The sequence below is a fragment of the Schistocerca cancellata genome, chromosome 6, assembly GCF_023864275.1.
Source record: "Schistocerca cancellata isolate TAMUIC-IGC-003103 chromosome 6, iqSchCanc2.1, whole genome shotgun sequence".
Lineage (NCBI taxonomy): Eukaryota > Metazoa > Arthropoda > Insecta > Orthoptera > Acrididae > Schistocerca > Schistocerca cancellata.
In genome coordinates, this window is record NC_064631.1 from 699,924,730 (window position 1) to 699,950,001 (window position 25,272).

At 41.5% G+C, this 25,272-nt stretch overlaps 1 protein-coding gene across 1 annotated transcript in view; it reads left to right on the forward strand.

Moving 5' to 3' along the window:
- Positions 1 to 25,272, forward strand: part of LOC126088483 (probable G-protein coupled receptor CG31760) — a 777,830-nt gene that overhangs the window by 275,474 nt on the left and 477,084 nt on the right. Inside the window, exon 4 of the mRNA XM_049906625.1 lies at positions 6,737 to 6,860. Within this exon, the coding sequence (XP_049762582.1) occupies positions 6,737 to 6,860 (124 nt within the window). The remainder of the gene's footprint in view (positions 1 to 6,736; positions 6,861 to 25,272) is intronic.

The following is a 25,272-nucleotide window of genomic DNA, read 5'->3' on the forward strand; positions in this document are numbered from 1 at the left end:
TAATAACATCATAAAAACTCAGCCAAATCGCGAAAACATCATAGCTTTCTGCAATAATTTCAAAAACTAAAAAAAATTCTCTACTCATTTCAGTAGTGTCATCTACCTCAATCATACTTTAAAAATCGTGATCCTATACCAAACACACCATTCAAAGCTCTCATAGTATCACAATGGTTCCAAAAAAATATGAACAGTTAACAAAGTACAGACAAAATACAATTTCATAAGTGTGAAGTTATCCAACTGTGTAATTGCGTAAACATGTGTCACTGATGTAGTAAAAAAAAATGTTTATCTCTCAGTTAAATGATCTGATAGCTGTGTAATTTGTGTGTTAGAGAAATATGGTACCGATGTGTATAGTTGTATAAGCAAATACCATATTAGCTAGAGCTCCTTGTGCTTCCCAAACACATGGTACACAAAGTAGGCTTGTACCCCCTTGAGGATTAATGTAATTATACCCTCAGGTGTTACAGATTACAGCAAGGGAATGAAATGTATCACGGAAAACCTTTGTATCATTGTACTTCAAATATCTTTAAAAATAAATATTTTAAGAACAAAATTAATCATTTAAATGCGTGTCCTGTAGCGCTAAATGTGCGTCTTGCTGTATGATAATTCTGTGAAAGTGTCGTAGTTATCGTCCTCTGTAAGCAAAGTTCTGCTGAAGTCAATGTACTCACCTCATCATAAACGAAAGTGAAATGCTTTGCGTATAGATATCGTAGTTATTACGTACCTTACCGTGATCAAGAACGTACTATAACGTAATGTACTGTTGTGCTACGGAAAAGGCTGTCTCATTGTAGCTATACCATAAAAGTTACTACTAAAACATGTTTTACTTTCCAGAATAATTGACAAAAACTGTGCAGATATAAAACAGATACACCGCAAAAGCAACATTGTAAATAGTTACTCATTAGTAGCATCATGATAAAATCGTGTAGCTGTCACATAAACTAACCACTGTGTCGTCTGGTAACTCACAGAAAGTACTTTAAATCCAGAATGTATTTCCAAGTTAACCAAAATGTTGCATTAAAATCTCATTAGCAGTACAGGTAAATGTTCTAAGTATGTGAGGATTATAGACGTTACATAATAGTGCAACTAACAAGCAAGAATGTACACACACAATAACACTGTGATGTCTGTGCACTATAACAATGCCTTCATAATTTCTGTTTAAATAAGTTCTCTTGGTTCAAAAAATGGTTCAAATGGCTCTGAGCACTATGGGACTCAACATCTTAGGTCATAAGTCTCCTAGAACTTAGAACTACTTAAACCTAACTAACCTAAGGACGTCACACACACCCATGCCCGAGGCAGGATTCGAACCTGCGACCGTAGCAGTCCCGCGGTTCCGGACTGCAGCGCCAGAACCGCTAGACCACCGCGGCCGGCTCTCTTGGTTCCTGACTGGATATTTGACCTCAAACATTGTAGCATGTTAACAGATTCTAAGTCTGACAAAGCATACTAGTACCGTGAAGTGAAAAAATTTTATAGCAAAGACTAAGTTAAAAAGCAGATTATCTCTCAATAAACGGTTTTACATGTGAAATGTGGTGTAAACCTTTACTCTTCCTAGTATGCAGAGTTTCAACTTCAACGCAATTATCGTGCAAGGAATGCTAAAATTTTTCTCGAGGTTAGTGTCTACGTTACTGTTCTCGGAGCCAGCTGGCGCACGGGTCTGCCTGCGGTGCAAGTCATTTTCTGTCTCTTTGCTGCCGCGCGTCGTTACTGGGATTTGGAGGTCTAACTTCTACAAATTCACCTTGTCGAGAGGGCCTTACCCTGTTTGAAACCCACCAGTTCTGATTAAATTCTGGTCTGTTGTTACGATTATATCGTCTGTCGTCATAACGGTAGATTCCGTAATTTCTTTCTTGTTGGTCACATGGTCTAGAATGTCCCTCTGAATCGTAACTATGCTCTGAACTGTTGCGTCTGAAGTTATTCTGTCTCCCATGATAATAATAGTTCTGGTTGCCAAATGGTCTGTTTCTGTGATTGTCTCTGTCATATTCATTACTACGGAAATGCGATCTTTCTCTGTAACTATTACTCTGCCAGTGGTTGTCATACATGTGGTGGCTATTTTGGTCACGATTTACGTTGTAAGAATGGCCTTGTCGTGTCCAGTTATTATTTCTTTCATTGCGGAATCGTGAGGATGTGACCTGTAATTGTGATGTTCCTGTTTTCGCGTCCCGTGATTGTCAGTGTCGATTTCCAATTCTTGTAAGAGTCCCTGAAAAGTTTCAATGTCATCTTTGCAACGTCCTTCCAAAATAATATGTCGTAAATGTTCAGGTAGTTTGGTTAAGCAAATGCGGATAAGTTCTGAGGGGCTGTATGGGTTTGACAGGTACTGATTTTTGTGCAACATGTCTTCAAAATATTTCACGAGACAGGAGAATTCAGATTGTTCGAAATGTTTCATCATTATGATGCTGTGTTTTACTCGGTCTTGTGTAGCTTGAGACCAATATGCTAAGAGGAAGGCATGATAAAATTCTCCTTCACTGTGACAATCGTGAATGACTGATCGCATCCTTACAGCTGGTTCATTCTCTAAGTAGCCACACGCAAATTCTAATCTGTGCTCTAATGACCAGTTGGGAGGAAAACAGTGAGAGAATTGATGGAGCCACGCTTGTGGATGAATGTCGTTGCCAGAATTCTTAAATGTTTTGAATTTACGTGTAGTAATGAACAGCTTATAGTCAAAATCATCGTGTCGTCGAGTCGCACAACGCTCATTGTTACGTCGTTTCGGCGGTTCCATCACAAAATTCAATGCGCCTTGCCAATTTCTTTCATAATTTCCGAAGTGTCCTGTGTTATTATTTTGTGGTTGTTCCGTATTTCTATGTCCCTCTTTCCCGTACTGGAGTGCGAGTGTCCTCTGAAATATGTAATTCTTGTATTACTTGTGCCAACTGATCTTGTACTTCCCGGATTTCTCCTTTGTACAGTGATTTTGATTTTGTTTGAATTTCCTAATTTGTTCATACTCTTCAGTGACTACAGGTCTTGTGTCATTCAGATCGTCATCTACCTTTTGTAGATTAGTTAGTGAACTGATCCGAAAGCTCGGCTACTTTCTCCGATAGTGTACTTATTTCCTCAGTGTGTTTTTCTGAACCAAATTTCAGAGTGTCCATTTGTGTTGAAATCGTATCTACTGTGTCCTTTAAGTTTTTCTCAGTTTTTGCAAGTTGCGTAACCGAATCGGTAGATGCAACTGAGTCAATTTTAGCTTGCAAGGTCTCATGATTTTCATGAACAATAGTTTGCAGGTCTTTTATGGCTGCTTCGTGATTCTGTAATCCATCTTCATGCCGCAAAAACATAGGTTGGAAATGCTCACAAATTTGGGTTTTTACGTCATTACAGACTTTTTGACATTTCGATTCGATTTTATGTAACTCAGTCGTTAAATCTTCGCGTGTTTGTTCAAGTGTGGTGTCTAACTTTCAAAGCTTTTGATGTGTTTGTCTCTGATTTTGTTCCATTGTGTCTAACTGCTGCTGTGTTTGTCTCTGGTGTTGTTCAAATGTGTCTAACTTTTGAAGATTTTGTTCCATTGTGTCTAACTTTTGAAGCTTTAGCTGTGTTTGTCTCTGATTTTGTTCCATTTGTTGCATTAATTGCAATAATAATGTATTAGTGTCTGGAATCTGTCCCTCTATGCTTTTCGGCAGTTCATTTGCAGCGGCAACATTCACATTTTGACAAGCAGAAAATGTGTCTTGACTTATTTGAGAAAACGATGAGGACGCAAAATCTGAATTTGCAAGATTGTGTCCTGTCATTGCCGATTCCCGAGGCGAGCTGTTGCCGACCGATCGATCGATAATGCTTCCCTGTTCACTACTTGTTTCACTGTCTACACCATTATTTGACGCCCGCTCCATCTTCCTATGCACAATTACCGACTTACTACTTTGAATGTCTGTTAATTCATTACACAGTGGTGCTGATAAGCTACGCTCCTCGTCACTATTATTTCTCAGTTTGCTTTGGAGCCTAGTGTTACGTTTTTCACACGCCATAATTATCACGTATTTCACACGAAAACACAGAAAAGCACAATTTGAAGAGCAAAATAAGAAAACACATAACATAGCACTGAAAATAATATCTATTTAATTGCAAGTGCAGCTGCGAAATACTTGGTGCAAATCTCCATGCATGTCACAACTGTTTTACTGTATAACAATGAAAAACTACAACTACAAAGGAAATTCTCATTATGATTACGCGCTAGCAATAAACAATAGCTACACTAATTACACAGACTAGAAGAAAAAATCAGAAGATTCCAGTGAGGCATCCTCGGATAAGGGTCGACATATGAAACGTCCCCTTAGAAAAATTATACATGACTGTGCTTAAACTGACACACAATATTTTTAGCGTAACGCAATCTGACTTTCAAAATTCCCTGCAAAGGAATGTCCCTGACTAACATTAACCTATACCTTTCACAAGTCACTTACATCACTAAAAATCTTCGTTACTCGAACTACTGCAATACAGCGAGCGCCACTACTGCCAGCTAAATAAAAGATTCAAACTACTGAAGGCACTAACTACTGACAGGCATAGTTAGCAAATGAAAGATTTTGATAGAGAACAAACAATGTATTTACCTTAACAGTGTTCAAAAGTCATAATATATATAGCAGTTCATGACATCCAGTCTTACAAATTTCAAAACTCCGCCATTTCTCTCCTCACATCCACCACTGCTGGCGGCTCACCTCCAACTGCGCAACGCTACGCGCTGTTAACATCCAGCTGCCCAACACTACAATAGCCAACAACAATGCAAACCAACCACAGACTGCACACAGCACAGCCAGTGATTTTCATATAGAGCGCTACGTGGCGTTACCAATAAAAAGAACCTAAACAGCCCACTTAAAAAGCAAAATGTAAGCGATGGACTATTTTCACCATTCTACTCCCTAGATGACATATTTTCGCAATTCTACTGTATATTAATAATTTTTATAAACGTTGAAGATTTCGCAATTCTGTTTATACAAATTTTGTTTCATTTTTGTTTTTAGTTTAGCTTTTGCAGTAGCGTTTGATAAAGGCTCAAAGAGCGAAATTTGAATTGTGAAATGAATAACTAATCTCTACAGTTAAAACCGAATACGATATCAATCAGTTATATAAGTATATTGTACTTGAAAAGAATTTGTGTAATGGTGCTATAATTTTCTTCAGAAACCTTATAGTTTTAGCTTCGTATACTTTTGCAACACTAGTATTTATAGAATTGTATAATGTTTTAAGATTCAATGCAGCTGCGTTTAAAGAGCATGTCTCCAACAGAAGACCTCAAATATCCATTACGTATGGTCACATATTGTAAACGAACCTTACATCGAAAACGAACAGCATCTTCTGCTGAATAAATCTATGGTCACTGAACTTGGCTGTGTGCATACACCATTTTGCAGATAAAGAAAACTTTCTTGTATTGGCCAGAGACTTCTTCTTTTGGGAATCTATGTTGAAAGCGAATGAAAATGCGAATGTCAGACATCCTTTTCAACCGCGACGAGAGCCAGTGTTCTACAGACTTTATGGAAACCATTCACCTCAGAACGATTTCTGGTCAGAGTCTTTAAAGCCTGGCTTTCTTCTACATATACTCATCACCACTTTTCTCGAAATGCTTTTAGATTTTCTGTCATCGAACAGCTCTTTGTTTCTTTTATGCTTGAGGCGTTGCGATGATTTATCTTTGAACCGTGTCAGCTTTGTCTGTCATTACCACGTTGGGCCAAGCATGTCATCTGTGTAGCAAGCGCACCGATCTCCTTGGTGTAGCTACCAGTCATCTGGTTTCGGTGCCGTGAATGCACGATAAATGATTGATCATATTGTGACATTGTTCTCTGAAAATAATATCATTATGACATTGTCACTGTTAAACGAATAAGTTTTCTAATATATTGAAGCCTATGTTAGCTCTATGATGTAACTGTCTTTTACCGTACTCTGAAGGTCCTCATAAACAGTGCGCCCCGGTTCCTTTAGGACTCCTTGTGTGAATTTCCAAACTGTAACGCAATCTCGTGGCAAGTTACTGCGTAACGACCCTCGAAGTTTCAAGAACAGCTGCATAAAAAGTACTGCTCCAGCATGGATCCTGGCCAAGAATTCAACAGTACTTCTCTGACACTCGTCAGAAAATGGTATTGGAGCAGTGACGCACTATCATATTTGTTGACTCCTCCAGCGTTTGTGGCCCACAATCCACCGAACTAGACCCGAATACTGAAAAGCAGGTTCCTGGTTGCTCCTCCATGACGACACCCCAGTCCACAAAGCGAAGGTTATGCACGAGTTTTCGCCCAGCAGATGGATAACAATCCTGGATCACCCACCATACCCAGCCGACTTTTTGTTTTTTGCCAGACGGAAGCTGTCAATGAAAGGACGTCGTTATGAAGTAATTGAGAGCATCCAAAAACTGTATTGCAGTACCAGAGGCAACTACAGTGACTGTTGTCAAACATAAAACGAATTCAGAAATGTTTTAATATTGGGGTAGATTATTTTGAACATAATACATGACTTTTATTGCTCATAGCCACAGTCCTAACGGAACTGGGACACGCTGTATGAAAGGGCCTGTACTACTACTGCTACCCAGAAATATCACTCTGTTTCTTACTGTGCGTTGCAGGGGCACCAGCGGTATCGACATCGACCTGAGGCGAGTCGACATCGACCAGTGCCCCCTTCCGCCTGGCAGCACTCAGCTCAACATCTTCGCCGCGTCTGACAAGTGCAAGGAACGGACCACTCAGGTACGGAGCTATTCTCTTTACCTATGTTGTTTTACCGCTGTCCGGGTTTCCAAAATTGTCCGTGGTTTCAGAATATTATGGCTGTTGATTCTAGTTTTTTATTCTAAACCAATAGACATCCGTTTTCACCATTTTCTTGAGGCGTCTTCCATCCAATCTTGGAACGAATGCTGACTTCCGATTTAGTTACTTGGCAACGCCGTAGGCCAAATTTGTTTGTTTTTCTTGTTTCCATGTTTGAGGTAACTCGTCTACACGTTTTTTATCTTTTCAGTTTTTTGTCTAATTGTTTAAAAGAGGCAAAATGTAGTGTGTGTTTAATGTTAACCTGCAATAGGAATACAAATTTTTAACATTGTGTAAGGACAGTAACAATGGACGCGATTATTACGAACCATGTACTGAAGAATTTTCGTAGTATTGCTATTTATGCTTCTGCATCAGCACACATAAGAGAATTTTTAAAACTAGAGGTGGGAATAAGATGTATCTGAAGTGTGATGCTAAATAGGCGACGTTTCCGTATCACATTACTAGACACTGCAAAATATCAGACTGCAGCAATCAAATGATCAAATAGTTATACTATCAAAACGTTTCGTATCCTAGAGCCAAATCCCCGTCATTTATTGCTAACGTTATATTGCATTGTATATTTGATAATGTGTTACGTTCTTTGGAAAACATTAATTATGTAACAGTAACGATTCATAGTCAAATAGAAATGAAAAGGAACTTGTTCTGATTCTTGTAAGATATTTCGACTAAGTATCAGAGGAAACTGTGCAAAGCTTGTGAGAAGAACACAAAAGTGAAGAAAAGTTGGTTTACCATACTTATGACAATACTAATGTGTAGGTATATAGGAATGAAAAAATATGCAGAAAAGTTCAATGTGATTTAGAGAGACCTATGAACTGGTCGTGCAGCCCACATTGTACACTATTTAGTACAAACTCAAAACAGTGGCCAGATTCTTTACCCCTGATTGGTTGTTGTTGTTATAAAAATTTATGAATGTTTTCATATACAGAGTGTAAATTTTAAGTTGACAAAAGGTAAGCTTCACACGAAAAAATGTGTAGAATCCAAAGATGATTATTTTAGAGGGGGACATCTGCTTGTGCTGAAATTAGCCCGCCACACCAGCCCCTGGGTGTGGGGTGGGAGGCAACCTTAAAATTCCAAATGGGAACCAGCATTTTCTGTTGTATAATAAGATTCTACATTGAAAACTACGTACATTATGTCTTAAACATTTGTTTTGATTCTTGGTAGTTGGCGCTGTAATTCAAGACAATAGATTTTCTCATTTTTGCGTCTTTTACTTTGTTTACTCTGTTAGTTAATTATTTCACTCGTTAGTAAGTAGGAGTTTTGGTTGGTTAGCTAGTCAGAAGATTTGTTTCGTAATTAAAAGTTGTGTCTCCTCATGACCACGAAACAAACAAAACTTATCCGAATCTGCGGAAAAAATTAATAATTTGGTCAACATTTGTAAAATTCTAATTCTTCTCTCTCAAACCCCAGCCTGTGGCGAGAGAGGGAGAGTTTTAGTGATAGCGAATCAAAATTTACAAAGTAAATAAGTACTTTTATTTATTCGTAACCATTTTCCACGTAAAAATGAGAACAGACATTTTTTGAATTACAGCGCCAACTACGAAGAATCAAAAGAAATGTTTAAGACAAATTGTACGTAGTATCATACGTAGAATCTTATTCTACAATAAAAAATTGGTGTTCCCATTTGAAATTCTAAAGTTGCCTCCCGTCCCATTCCTGAGGGGGTTGGGTAGTGGGCTAATTTTAGAACCAGGAGATGTCCCCCTCGAAAATAATCAGCTTTGGATTCTACACATTTTTTCGTGCGGAGTTTATTTTTCGAGTTATTCCGGATTGTTAACTTAAAATTTACACCCTGTATATGCAGCTACAATGATGAAACTTAGTGAATTCTGTGAATTTGTGGAAACAGGTTGTAAAAAAGCAGTACCTCACTGCAGTACAATGTTTCATAGTTTGTTACCTGAAATGCAAGTAATTGTTTCCATTCTGTATGGCCTAAAATCGTACTTTATAACGTGTGAGAAATAAGAAAAATTATTATTCAGGGAGAGATGACGAGAAACTCCGAGCTATTGAGCATATCTGAAGGACGTGTATTTCACCTGCGAAATGGGGTTTCTTAAAATATCCTCGTTCGAATAGCTGTCGAGTACTGTTGGCCAAAAACAGTTATTGAAAAAAAGATTGAACGAAGAAATGAACGTGTGTTTAGTCAGATCACGATCACGCCACCGCACTTATCGGCCACACACGTACGCCAGTTTGTAAAGGGCTTGCCCTGGTCTGCAGGGGAGATAAAATTAACATGCTGTTGGGATCCGAATTAGCTTTCTGCTCCCTCCAAGTCTTGGAGAGCTTCGGCTTCGTAACTACTAGTGGGTCAGAGAGGTCCGTGATTAGTTAGGAGACTGAAGCAGACGGGTGAGCCGAGAGCTGCCTTCACTGACTATTTATTAGTGCGGTGGCTCAGGATGCACTGGTAAAGGCATTGACAAGAGATTACTAGTATCTATATACAATTATACAATGTTATGCCTGGGAAAGAATGCATGACTACTATCGGATTTTTTACTATAGAGTAACTACAAGCAAATCAATAGGTTTATAACCATATTTTTCTGGTTTCCTTCTGCGTTAGGCTATATGGAGAAATTTCATCTTAAAAATCAATACACTTTTTTTATTTTAGATTGTATTAAAAATTGTCAGGGTATCGGCGTCTTCGCTGTGAACTGCACACTTCAAAACTATCTAGATAAAATGTTTTTTTTTTCCAATGTCAATGAAATTTTAATAGGTTACAGGCACACGTATTGGTAGTGTGAATAGCGGAATTTTCAATCAGCCAGAAAACACTTCTTACGAATTTCCCAAAGTTACTTTTTCTGAGCGCAAGATAAACATAGAACAGAAAGCGTGCGTTCGGTTCCAATGTCTCTTTTGTAGTTGTAGCGTACAGTGTGATATGGATTTTATAAAAAATGGTGCTTGAGACTGGTTCCGTGCGTGCTGGTACCCCCGATTTACAACGTGCATGTCTGTGGAAATGAATGCGTCGTTGCCACCGAGCCCCGGGCTATTGGAAAATATTTGCCTGTGACTGAAAATGTAGCGCCTGATTCCTCCAAAGCAGCTATTGTCATTTCCACGGTCTTTCACCCATAAACCAGTCTTACGTATCACTCGTTATAAAATTCTTATCACACTATCCGATCAAATAGATTGTAGCTCCTTACAGTTACAAAAGATACCCTCACAACAATGCCACGCTTTCTCTTTCATGCTTATCCTTGGCCGAGAAAAAATTACTTCAGAAAAATCATAAAAACTGGAGAACTTTATTACAAATGAGTTTGCCAATAACATATTACAATTTCATTAACATTAGACACATAAATTTCAAGCTACATAGATTTGATGTGGACAGTTCGTAGCGAAGACGCCGAAAATCGAACAATCCTTACTACAATGTAAAATAAGATGTGGATATTTAACTTTAAAACCAAATTGGTGGATGTAATGTAACGCACAGTGAAACAGGGAAAATATTATTGTACCTCATTTTGCGGTAGGCCTATTGGTTCACTAATAATCAAAGCTTAAGCTCGAGTCCTGATAATAAAAAGACACCATTGTACATCCCATAATGTAGGATAGAGATTATTGAACCCAAGGAATCACGAACGAGGTGACAAGGTGGCGGTTGCGAAAATTTCTTAACACATCTCATTTTTGGTGTTCTGTGGAGGTGCGATCAGTGGCGGCTCGTGCAAAATTTCACCTATGTGCTACGATGTGGTGACTGCGACGTAACGCACCCTTTCGCACATCGACGGTGGTTCTGCAACATAAATTGTCCACCTACCTCGATACTGCTTCAGATCTGCAGAGGTAACTCCTGACTGTAGCTACTTAAGATATCTCAGAAAAGCAGTGTTGAAGAAACTTTGATTTCATAACTACACGTCGGAGGCCGCTACAAGTACAAAAAGCTGATGGTTCAAATGTTTCAAATGGCTCTGAGTACTATGGGACTCAACTGCTGTGGTCATAAGTCCCCTAGAACTTAGAACTACTTAAACCTAACTAACCTAAGGACATCACACACATCCATGCCCGAGGCAGGATTCGAACCTGGCACCGTAGCGGTCGTGCGGTTCCAGACTGTAGCGCCTTTAACCGCTCGGCCACTCCGGCCGGCTACAAAAATCTGAAAATAGTCTTGTAAACTCTAAAGAATAAATGGGAAATGGCTTGCTATTCAAATTTCTAAGTTCAAAGGTAATTTTAAACTACCATTAGGATTTTTTTATCGCTATTAAGCAAGATCATCAGCCCACATGTGTTCAAATCATGAAAGTTCCTGTTCACAGTCCTCGTCACACTCAAACAGCCAGAACTTTTCCTATCCCGGAAATCATTTACGAGAGTAAGACAGTCAATAAACTGCTAATTACTTTACCACTCGGCATTCAGTGGTTGTCTTTAAATAAATATTTTTTTTTTGCTCGCCATAAATACTCAGTAAAAAAAATTTACTCAGTACCGCCACGCATTTAGTTCAAAGTTTACACATGTGATTTCCTCCAGAACAAAATATCTCTCGACTCTTAAAATTTCACAAATAGTGAATGATAAACACCAGCTACCTTTATCACTGTACCGAAACGCGGAAGTCCCAATATCAATTCATTTTACACATAATGTATTCGGACACTTTCAGCATGACCAGCTCCTTCGAAAGCTAGTCCACCACTGCCTCCTTCTCTCTGCCCCTACAAGCACCTCTATCTCATGCGTTAGGTGGCAAACCGTCTCACTTCTTACTGGCTCTACAGAATTACGGTCAATCAGAACTGACTTTCAGGTTGCGGCTCGCGCCAAAATCTAGGAAGAACCAACCACTGCTCTCAGCTCATTGACGTCATTAAAATAAGCAACTCAAAACTCTCTTGTTGAACAAATAAAATGAAATAAATTTTAAGCTGTACTTTGCATCTGGAATTTAACTATATAGTCGCGAACGTTCTGGCTGTCTCTCACATATTCAAACATGCTTGGACATTCGTCATCCACTAGTAGGGCAACCACTGGTGGATTCGTTCCCACAATACAAAGTTGGAACATTTGCAAGTTCACATTTGCAAGTTCCTATAGGGAATTACAAACTGAAGATTTAATGTTGGCAAATGTCCCACATACACTCACTCAAGTACTCTCTTTCACACTGTCCCGAACACAAAACACTTATTTCCACCTGAAATTCTCTAAGTTAGTACTACAGAAAAAATACGAAATGTTTTCTAAAATGAGAACTCTCCAAATTTGAATCTGAACACTGAAGGTGTTATCATATCTTTTCAAATATTCACAGTTGGTGAACTATTAATATATATATATATATATATATATATATATATATATATATATATATATATATATATATATATATATATATATGTTGATTTAGTTTTTTAAGTGTCGGATAATTACGTTTGTTACTGACTTTTCTCTTTATTTGGTACTTCCAAATTATGACAGTTATTGACTTCAGATTTTGGCAGATTGTTGCTTTTCATAACAGAAGATTATGTACCTAATAGGAAGTTCCTCAAGCTATTTCTAGATCAATTATTAATTATTATAGTTCCAGAGAATGTAACTATTCTGTAAACACCTCTCTGCTGCTTTCACACGCTGCAGTCACGCCATATGGTCATAACGCCCGCCCGCAAGACACAGCTCGCCCGTTGCAGATCGTGTAAGATTCTGACTGCTTACGCTGGAACCCGCATACATTCATACAAGAAAGCCTTAATAGACAAATTGACGATCGCGCTCTAGCTGTGACGCCTCATGACCTACAGCGATTTGATATACAAGCGCAGTAATCATAGATGCAGCGAAAATACTAAATATATGCATTTAAATTTATTTAATTTTAAAATCAATTGTTAACAAACTCGAGGAATAAAATAAAATGAGTAATGAAGTGTTAGTAGCAACGGGAATCAAACCCAGACCTAGAACTACCATACAATGCTGCTATCCACTGGCCCAAAAAGCCCTTATTTCACAAATTCCTAATAGAACCCTCTTAATCTAAACTTGGACAACACTTTACACCCAATTTCAAAGACATATCTTCACCTAGTACTCTGAACAAGTAGCACTCGTAGTGCCGGAAGTGATGACAACTGCGTCCCTCCTCTGACGTCATTGCAGCGGGCTGTCCACCATTTCAACACTCAACATCGGTTTCTAGTTATCGAAGAGATAGCGCTACGAAATGCGATTTGGTCTGCCTCATTTGCATACTAGTACGCATTCAAAGAGATATGGCGAGATTTTAGTGCGACTTTGGCTCGCATTCGGAGAGAAATTGCGTAATTGTAGTGTGATATTTACAGTGCGCTGTACATGATAACCGGCCGCTGTTGGTTGCAACACTATTTTACATGCTGACACAAAACAGTCTTGTCTCCTTGCGCGCGACATTACGACGTTTTGCTCAAAGTAATGAATTAGTGAAATTAACTTTCTGCAAAGCGGCAAGTGCCAAGAGCAAAGCTCGTTTACTTCAGCCTCTGCCCACTGTGGTCGTTGGTATCGATGCCACCTCACAGAACATGGGGTGGTGCGGCTGTACTTCGTGTTTATATAACCTCAGAGTTACTGCACTGCCAATTGCAGAGACGAGCGCAGACCAAACAACTTACAACTTCTTTTGCTGATACAGGTTTTACATTCTGCATCAGTTTCAACCACATAAAAACGGTGTTCACTGTACCCTGTGCCTCCACGAGCAATTTTTCCCTAGGGCATGCAGCTTTACTGTATGATTAAATGATGATGGCGTCCTCTTGGGTAAAATATTCCGGAGATAAAATAGTCCCCCATTCGGAACTCCCGGCGGCGATTACTCAAGAGGACGTCGTTTTCAGGAGAAAGAAAACTGGCGTTCTACGGATCGGAGCGTGGAACGTCAGATCCCTTAATCGGGCAGGTAGGTTAGAAAATTTAAAAAGGGAAATGGATAGGTTAAAGTTACATATAGTGGGAATTAGTGAAGTTCGCTGGCAGGAGGAACAAGACATTTGGTCAGGTGAAAACAGGATTATAAATACAAAATCAAATAGGGGTAATGCAGGAGTAGGTTTAAAAACGAATAAAAAATAGGAGTGCGGGTAAGCTACTACAAACAGCAAAGTGAACGCATTATTGTGGCCAAGATGGACACGAAGCCCAGGCCTACTACAGTAGTACAGGTTTATATGCCAACTAGCTCTGCAGATGATGAAGAAATTGATGAAATCTATGATGAGATGAAAGAAATTATTCAGGTGGTGAAGGGAGACGAAAATTTGTCATGGGTGACTGGAATTCGACAGTAGGAAAAGGAAGTGAAGGAAACGTAGTAGGTGAATATGGATTGGAAAGAGGAAAATGAAAGAGGAAGCCGCCTGGTAGAATTTTGCACAGAGCATAACTTAACCATAGCAAGAATCATGAAAGGAGGATGCGTACATGGAAGAACCCTGGAGATACTAGAAGGTTTCAGATGGATTACATAATCATATGACAGAGATTTAGGAACCAGATTTTAAATTGTAAGACATTTCCACAGGCAGATGTGGACTCTGACAGCAATCTATAGGTTATGAACTGTAGATTAAAACTGAAGAAACTGCAAAAACGTAGGAATTAAAGGAGATGGGTCCTCGATAATCTGAGAGAATCAGAGGTTGTACACAGTTTCAGGGAGAGCATAAGGGAACAATTGACAGGAATGGGGGAAAGAAATACAGTAGAAGAAGAATGGGTAGCTTTGAGGAATGATATAGTGAAGGCATCAGAGGATCAAGTAGGTAAAAAGACGAGGGCTAGTAGAAATCATTGGGTAACAGAAGAGATACTGAATTAATTTTATGAAAGGAGAAAATACAAAAATGCAGTAAATGAAGCAGGAAAAAAGGAATACAAACGTCTCAAAAATGAGATCGACAGGGAGTGCCAAATGGCTTCCATACAAATGTAAGGAAGTGGAGGCTTAGCTCACTAGGGGTAAGATAGATACTGCCTACAGGAAAATTAAAGAGACCTTTGGAGAAAAGAGAACACCTTACATGAATATCAAGAGCTCAGATGGAAACCCAGTTCTAAGCAAAGAAGGGAAAGCAGGAAGGTGGATGGAGTATATAGAAGGTGTATACAGGGCGATGTTCTTGAGGACAATATTATGGAAATGGAAGAGGAGGTAGATGAAGATGAAATGGGAGATATGATACTGCGTGAAGAGTTTGACAGAGCACTGAAAGACCTGAGTCGAAACAAGGCCCCGGGACTAGACAACATTCCATTAGAACTACCAACAGCCTTGGGAGAGCCAGTCGTGACGTAACTCTACCATCTGGTGAGCAAGATGTATGGATCAAGCGAAATTCCCTCAGACTTCAAGGAGAATATAATAATTCCAATCCCAAAGAAAGCTTTTGTTGACAGATGTGAAAATTACGAACTATCAGTTTAATAAGTCACAGAAGCAAAATACTAAAGCGAATTCTTTACAGACGAATGGAAAAACTGGTACAAGCCGACCTCGGGGAAGATCAGTTTGGATTCCGTAGTAATGTTGGAGCACATGAGGCAATACCGACCCTACGACTTATCTTAGAAGAAAGATTAAGGAAAGGAAAACCTACGTTTCTAGCATTTGTAGACTTAGGGAAAGCTTTTGACAATGTTGACTGTAATACTCTCTTTCAAATTCTGAAGGTGGCAAGGGTAAAATACAAGGAGCGAAAGGCTATTTACAATTTGTACGGAAAGCAGATGGCAGTTATATGAGTCGAGGGACATTAAAGGGAAACAGTGGTTGGGAAGGGAGTGAGACGGGGTTGTAGCCTCTCCCCGGTGTTATTCAATCTGTATATTGAGCAAGCAGTAAAGGAAACAAAAGAACACTTCGGAGTAGGTATTAAAATCCATGGAGAAGAAATAAAAACTTTGAGGTTCGCCGATGATATTGTAATTCTGTCAGAGACAGCAAAGGACTTGGAAGAACAGTTGAATGGAATGGACAGTGTCTTGAAAGGAGGATATAAGATGAACACCAACAAAAGCAAGACGAGGACAATGGAATGTAGTCGAATTAACTCGGATGATGCCGAGGGAATTAGATTAGGAAATGAGACACTTAAAGTAGTAAAGGAGTTTTGATACTGGAGAGCAAATTAACTGATGATGGTCGAAGTAGAGAAGATATAAATTATAGACTCGCGTTTCTGAAGAAGAGAAATTTGTTAACATCGATTATTGATTTAAGTGTCACGAAGTCGTTTCTGAAAGTATTTGTGTAGAGTGTAGCCATGTATGGAAGTGGAACATGGGCGATAAATAGTTTAGATAATAGGAGAATAGAAGCTTTCGAAATGTGGTGCTACAAAAGAATGCTGATGATGAGAATGGTAGATCACATAACTAATGAGGAGGTATTGAATAGAATGGGGGAGAAGAGGAATTTGTGGCACAACTTGACTAGAAGAAGGGAACGGCTGGTAGGACATGTTCTGAGGCATCAAGGGATCACCAATTTGGTACTGGAGGGCAGCGTGGGGGGTAAAAATCGTAGAGGGAGACCAAGAGATGAATACACTAAGCAGATTCAGAAGGATGTAGGCTGCAGCAGGTACTGGGAGATGAAGATGCTTGCAGAGGATATGGTAGCATGGAGAGCTGCATCAAACCAGTCTCAGCACTGAAGACCACAACAACAATAACATCAGTTTCAACCATATAAAAACGGTCTTCACTGTACCCTGTGCCTCCACGAGTAATAAGATGGTGGCATGCCTGACACCAAAGCGATTTATTGGAAAGGAGGTCTGCCTGTATCCTACAAAGGATCACTCTCTTTAAGGTGGATCCGACGCGTGACAAGACCACTAATAGAGAGCGCGTCCTGTCTTCCAGATCCAGAATAACTACCACTAGCTCGATCTGACCGAGGAAGCTTGCTAGTCACGCGGGAAATACCACACCAACAGTACTGACACAGAACCGTCAGCGTTGGTGTTACGGCTTGTGGGCCCTCGCCTTTGCTGCCCATGCCTCTGAAGGAGAATCAAACATATCGATGATACTATATACAGGCATGAATGTCCAATGGAACATTATATCGTGATTCGGAATAACACAGTCACTCCAATGTCGTGTTTAAGGCCGACAACGGGCAAGCAACTTCCAAGTAAAAGGTCTTGTCTGTGTACGAATATACGTAGTGGATACACTTGTACAGGTTGAAGACACATGGTTGACGGCATATGGAGGTTTGTACTTGGCCCTGAGTCGCGCTCGGATAGCCTAAATAGTAAGCCGATCGCTCGCAATAAGCGGGAAATGCGGGTTCGTGTTTTCACGGACGTCATTCCATTACTCAGCTGATGATTGTCCATAATCGCAATTACGAATACATTTAATGTGTTTCAAAACGTCTCTAGTGGCCGCAGTCAGTGTTCCTTTGGACACGCATGTATGAACGAAGGAACATTGCATAGTAATTCTGAAAAACACAGGCACTACGATATCGAATTCGCATATGATTTGCTTGCGAGATCAGTCCTATGGATATATGGAATTATATGGATTCACTATTAATTTTTAGATGTTTCTTCCGTCACAAGTATGCGTGACTAGTCTGGGGGAGAGACGTTGTCTTACACATTGCAGATCGTTTTACTTCCAAACCTCTTGGAGTTCACTTTTCAAAATGTGTCAGGAGACGTGAAAATTATCCCAACATGCATCTCGCGGAAAGATTTCAACGCTAAAATTCTAACAAACGGAGGTGGGCAAACGATCTCTCTTTGAACCGATGTGCAGCTAGGTACGGATTGGTAAGGTACTGGGTTACAAAACTGTGTAATATTCAACAGCTGTTTATTATCGAAACAATTAAATCTGTACAAATAGAAAATTCACAATTTAATAATGGGAGCACTAGTGGCAAGTGAATAAGGCAGTTAAAGCCAATACTCACCACAGCAATAAACAAATGTCTTGAAATGCACGAATGTAAGGTGAAGAAAAATGAAAATAAAATAAAGTTTAAAATAATAATAAAATAATAATATTTTACTTTGAACGGAAATCGTAGCAGGCGACGAGTTGGCAAGAGACAATTTGCTGAAGTTAGGACCTTGTGGGTTGTTACGCCGCGTCATATTTCTTCTAAACGATCGAGCTTTCACCCCTCAGCTGGTATCTTCTTCAGCTTCTTCTGATGTCAACTGGTGTTTGAGCTTCAGTGACAACAGTCACGAAAACCTGCTGACTTACGTAAGTGTGTAGTCGACGGGGATCCAGTGTAATTTGTTAAGTCTGTAGGAGAATTCAAAACGATTATTCTGTTAAGTAAGTTTGGCAGCCAATCCATGACATATAAAGGATGATATTGTCGAGGTACACTATGTGATCAAAAGTATCCGGACACCCCCCAAAAACTAACGTTTTTTATATTACGTGAGTTTTGCTGCCACCTACTGCCAGGTACTCCATATCAGCGACCTCAGTAGTCACTAGACATTGTGAGAGACCAGAATGGGGCGCTCCGCGGAACCCATCGGATTTTGAACGTGGTCACTTGTGTAACACGGCTGTACGCGACATTTCCACTCTCCTAAACCTACATAGGACCACTGTTTCTGATGTGATAGTGACGTGGAAACGTGATGGGACGCATACAGCACAAAAGCGTACAGGCCTCCCTCGTCTGTTGACTGACAGAGACTGCCGACAGTGAAGTGATTGGTTGGTTGGTTTTGGGGAAAGAGACCAAACAGCGAGGTCATCGGTCTCATCGGATTAGGGAAGGAAGTCGGCCGTGCCCTTTCAGAGGAACCATCCCGGCATTTGCTTGGAGCGATTTAGGGAAATCACGGAAAACCTAAATCATGATGGCCGGATGCGGGATTGAACCGTCGTCCTCCCGAATGCGAGTCCAGTGTGAGTTGAAGAGAGTCATAATGTGTGATAGGCAGGCATCTATCCAGACCGTCATACAGGAATTACAACCTGCATCAGGATCCGCTACAAGTACTATGAAAATTAGGCGTGTGCTGAGAAAACTTGGATTGCATTGACGAGCGGCTGCTCATAAGCCACACATCACGCCGGTAAATGCCAAACGATGCCTCACTTGGTATAAGCAGCGTAAATATTGGACGATTGAACAGTGGAAAAACGTTGTGGAGAGTGACGAATCACGGTACACAATGGGTATGGGTATGGCGAATGCCCGGTGTACATCTGCCAGCGTGTGTAGTGCCAACTGTAAAATTCGGTGAAGGTGGTGTTATGGTGTGGTCGTGCTTTTAATGGAGGAGACTTGCACCCCTTGTTGGTTTGGGTGGCAATATAGCTGCACTGGCCTAGATTTATGTTTTAAGCAAATTCTTCCCACTGTTGAAGAGCAGTTCGGGGATGGCGAGTGCATCTTTCAACACGATCGAGCACCTGTTGATAATGCACGGCCTGTGGCGGAGTGGCCACACGAAAGTAACATAGCTGTAATGTATTGGCCTGCACAGAGTCCTGACTTGAATCCTACACAACACCTTTGGGATGTTTTGGGACGCCGACTTCATACCTGGCCTCACCGAACGACATCGATACCTCTCCTCAGTGCAGCACACCGTGAAGAATGGGCTACCATTCCCGACGAATTCTTCCAGCACCTGATTGAATGTATGCCTGCGGAGTGGAAGCTGTCATCAAGGCTAAGCGTAGGCCAACACCATATTGAATTCCAGCACTACCGATTGAGGGCGCCACTAACTTGTAAGTCACTTTCAGCCAGGTGCCCTGATACTATTGGTCACATACCTGGTGTATCAGTCTGTTAAGTAAAGGATATATGAGGCAGTCTTTGAAGATGAAGGGGAGAAAACAAAACTGGGAAAAGACAGTAGATCTTCATGGTGGAATGAGGAGGTGGGGTAATAAGTGGAGATGAAAGAGGAGGCCTACAATAAATGATTGAGCACTGGGCTTGATGGAGACCGTAAAACCGACAGAAGCTTCTAGGAAAATAGAAACGAGCACCTTCGCTCAAAGCAGAACGACAGAGGAATGAGCACAAATAGCAGCTAGGCCAAAAAGGAACCAGACTGCAGTGAGTGGACACGTCAGTTGACAGAATTACTGGCCATTACAAGTACGTCTCACCATACAGTCCACAGTATGTGACGCAATAGTCCCGACGAGACTGGCATTCTCCGATGCTAGAGTAGCTGCGTTAAACTCCAACCAGAGTCACAGCGGCAGCTGCACTCCCTTGGCAGTCGATCCAACAGAGTGCTCACCCATCCTAGGGAAAACTTTATCTTTAGATCTCCACGTCGCTGCCAGCATGTCACTTTCAACTTGATTGCCGAGAAATCGCTTATACCGCCATCCGGTCGTACTCCCGCGACCTCTTGCAGGCAGGCAGGTTTTTTTTTATTTAATTTTTGGTACTTTCCTGTGGGACCAAACTGCTAAGGTCATCAGGGCTACACCCTACTTAATCTAACTGAAACTGACCTACGGCAAAGACAACACACACACCCATGCCCCAGGGGGGACTCGAACCTTCGACGTGACGAGCCTTGCGAACAGTGGCAAGGCTGCAGGCAGGTTTCCTCCGGTAGCCCATTAATGGAACTTAGACGTACACAGGGCAGATACAATCGATTACTGAGCGCCAAGGTTGTCTCGCGAGCATGGCAGCCTCTTCTCACTGATCATCTACGAATGACAGGTAGGGGTGACCAGGGAGTGGCGAGAGGGGGGGCGCGTTTAGGGGCTTAGGGGAGGAGCTTCGGGCCCATCTTTTACACTCCGCAATACTTAGTATGGTACCTTGTAGAGTAAACATTTAGATGTGGAGTGCTATTATTTCAGCGCTCTTCTTAGAGGCTTCCTCCTCTATGGCCGGCCTCCATGATACAACAGCCCTGGCACCATCACGCTGCCCTATGAAGGACTCTCCACCGACACCAGCAGAAGGTCACGAACAAGTGAACGAGTGCCTTCTGCTCTAATAACGCGAATATCGTTGCGCGATTTTCGCGGAACGCGACTAGTCTGAACACGGAGCACTGCGAGATTTTTCTGGCTTGTTTGCAGCCGGCGGGCGGGGTATTTATGAAATATTTAATAAAGGCCACGGTCCTAATCCCCGGTGCAGCCGCAGCCGCAGCCGCTTTAACGAAGCCGCACGCAGTTCATTTCCCAGCGGGCCGCCCTAATAGGCGGAAAGAGAAAGCCGCCGTGTCGATACGGCCCGGCCGGCCTTATTAGCGACGTCGCTTCCGCCGGCCCCTAGTAGTTAACATGCTGTGTGCTTAGTGTAAGAACAAGAGGAAGAGGCACTGCTGCCACACGAGAGAACAGCACCCAATTGTTCGCTTCTCCTGTGGACAGAAGAAATTATAACATTACTAAAGACTATATTTTCGTCGCAGTTCACAGTAAAGGACTCGATTCGTTGCATAGCAATGATAGAAAATATTCTGCATCAAACCTGATACTTTAGTAAATTTTTGCAAAGAATGGTGTTGAAAGATTGGCAATAAACGATAATTGTCTTAATATTAGACGAAACGAAGCGTTGGACTGAATGGAGTACTAATAAGTAGCCTAAAAGAGAATAGCGAGGAACTTAACATCGAAGCTGGCGATCACAAAGTAGACGAAGGTAAGGGATTCTTCTACGAGGGTAATCCCAAAAGTAGGGTCTCCTATTTTTTTTTATAAGTACATAGACCTGTTTATTTCTACTATGGTTTATATCAGTTTACAGCTTGAAAATTTAGCTATTTTTTTTTTTTTTTGACATAATCACAATTTCCGTCTATGCATTTTAGTAGACACTGTGGCAGTTTGTGCATGCGGATGTCATACCAGCTCGCAGCCATTCTGTTCAGAAAGTTATGAACCACTTCTTTCACCTCGATGTCGGAGCTGAATCGCATTCTGGCCAAATGTTCTTTTAACTTAGGGAACAGGTAGGCGCCAAGTCAGGACTGTAGGGTAGGTGGGTGATAATGTTCCACTAAAACTGACGCAGAAGAGCAACGGTTTGCCGAGCGATGTGTGGGCGAGCGTTGTCATGTAGAATGTGTACGCCCTTGCTAAACATTCCTCTTCCCCGTTTCGCGAATTGCCAGTTTGAGTTTTTTTTTTAGAGTCTGGCAGTAACTTTCAGCGTTAATTGTGGTCCCAGTGGGCATACAGTCGACCAACAATACCCGTTTCCGATCCCAAAATACGGTTGTCACGACTTTATCGGCAGACTGCGTCTATTTGAATTTCCGCGGCTTTGGCGAAGAAGGCTGCCGCCACTGGCGTGATTGTTGCTTGGTCTCAGGTGTAAAGTGGTATGTCCAGGTTTCGTCACCCGTGACAATAGTGTCCAGAAAGTTGTCCTGTGCGGCTGCAAGGCAGTGAAGAAATGTGAAGGAAGCATCAACTCGTTGCCGCATGCGGTCCTCAGCCAACATGCGCGCACCCATCTTGCGCACACCTTCCGGTAGTTAAATGTTTCTGTTAAAATTCTGTGAGCGGTGCTTGGACAAACCTCAGGAACCAACTTGCAGAGTTCATGCAGGGTGATGCGCCGATCTTCACGCATGCTTTGCTCAACCTTCAACACTGTCCCCTCAGAAATTGACGGTTTCCCGCTCGTTTTTCCGTCGTGAATTTCGGTCCGACCAGCTGCAAACTCTCTACACCACTTACGAACATATTTGACATTCATGCACGATTCACCATACACTTCCGTCAGTTGGCGATGGATTTCAATCGGCCCAGTGCCCTTTGCGTTCAAAAACAGATAACTGCGCGCAATTCGCACTTGGCGGTAGCAACCAACGGTAGCTCCATTCTCAAAGGCTGCCAACCCAAGACAGAGCGCCTCAGCGAAGCGTGCGCATGTTTACACACAGCGCGTGAAGCACTTTTCATAACAATGTGACCAACTGTCACACAAACAGATTTCTGCATTAATAAAAAAGTAGGAGACCGTACTTTTGGGATTACCCTCGTACATCGGAAGCAAAATAATCATGTCGGACGAAGCAAGGAGGGCATAAAACGCTGAATGCCACAGACAAAGTCGGTGTTTTGAAAATTAGTTGGACAGACAAAGTAAGGAATGAAGAGGTTCTGCCCAGAATCGGTAATGAAAGGAGTATATGCAGAGCACTAAAAAAGGAGAAGTAACCGCATGGTGCGACTCGTATTAAGGCCTCACGAAATATCCCCCATGGTATTAGAGGGAGATGTAGGGGCTAAAAGCGGTAGGGAAAGAAAGAGATTGAAACATAGGGTGGAAGAACTACTCCGACCTGAAGAGATCAGCGCCGGAGAGGAATTTGTGGCGGACCGCATCAAACCAGTCAGAACACCAACGACTCAAAAAGTAAATAAATACATAAATAAAGAAAATAATAAATATATTGGGTGGGCGATTGGGAGAGTATATAAAAGCACTGCTAATGTATTTTTTAATTATTTGTGTGAACTTGAGCCTCGTGTGTATGTGGAACGAGAACTGAAGGTAATATAGACAAGAAATGGAGCATGCTGAATACTAAATCGGCAGTGCGGATTACTAAGGCGGAGGCAATGAATCTAACGGGACTGAAAATAAATTTATGGTAGAACCCGACTGAGGGAAGGCAGCTATTGTAAGGAGGCATCAACTAATACTCAATTTGGTAAAGGGAGTATTAAGTCAGATAGTGTTCTAGATTGACGCGAAGACTCGACGACTGAAAACATGTTGAAGTTGATATGGGTGGCAGATATAACTAAGATGAACACGCTTACACACGACAGAATTGCATGGAGATCTCGATGAAATTAGTCTTAGGGTTACTACAACAACATTTTGGAAACGAAAGAGCGTGTAAGTCTTATCACTCATGAAGTTATTGATCATATTCGAATATATAAATACACTGACGGAAAAATATAAGGTAATGAAATATCTGGAATGCATTTGTTTAGATAACATATGAACGAGGTGCATTCAAGTTCTAAGGCCTCCGATTTTTTTTCTCGGGACTGGAAAGAGATAGAAACATGCGCATTGTTTTAAAATGAGGCTGCTTTCATTGTCAATACGTCCCAGAGATGGCAGCACCGTACGGCAGATGGAATTTTACACCCAGCGGCGAGAATGAGAACTGTTTTAAATACTTAAAATGGCGACGTTTTCCTTACTTGAAGAGCGTGCAATCATTCGTTTTCTGAATTTGCGTGGTGTGAAACCAATTGAAATTCATCGACAGTTAAAGGAGACATGTGGTGATGGAGTTATGGATGTGTCGAAAGTGCGTTCGTGGGTGCGACAGTTTAATGAAGGCAGAACATCGTGTGACAACAAACCGAAGCAACCACGGGCTCGCACAAGCTGGTCTGACGACATGATCGAGAAAGTGGAGAGAATTGTTTTGGGGGATCGCCGAATGACTGTTGAACAGATCGCCTCCAGAGTTGGCATTTCTGAGGGTTCTGTGCACACAATCCTGCATGACGACCTGAAAATGCGAAAAGTGTCATCCAGTTGGGTGCCACGAATGCTGACGGACGACCACACGGCTGCCCGTGTGGCATGTTGCCAAGCAATGTTGACGCACAACGACAGCATGAATGGGACTTTCTTTTCGTCGGTTGTGACAATGGATGAGACGTGGATGCCATTTTTCAATCCGGAAACAAAGCGCCAGTCAGCTCAATGGAAGCACACAGATTCACCGCCACCAAAAGAATTTCGGGTAACCGCCAGTGCTGAAAAAATGATGGTGTCCATGTTCTGGGACAGCGAGGGCGTAATCCTTACCCATTGCGTTCCGAAGGGCACTACGGTAACAGGTGCATCCTACGAAAATGTTTTGAAGAACAAATTCCTTCCTGCACTGCAACAAAATGTCCGGGAAAGGCTGCATGTGTGCTGTTTCACCAAGACAACGCACCCGCACATCGACCTAACATTACGCAACAGTTTCTTCGTGATAAAAACTTTGAAGTGATTCCTCATGCTCCCCACTCACCTGACCTGGCTCCTAGTGACTTTTGGCTTTTTCCAACAATGAAAGACACTCTCCGTGGCCGCACATTCATTAGCCGTGCTGCTATTGCCTCAGTGATTTTCCAGTGGTCAAAACAGACTCCTAAAGAAGCCTTCGCCGCTACCATGGAATCATGGCGTCAGCGTTGTGAAAAATGTGTACGTCTGCAGGGCGATTACGTCGAGAAGTAACGCCAGTTTCATCGATTTCGGGTGAGTAGTTAATTA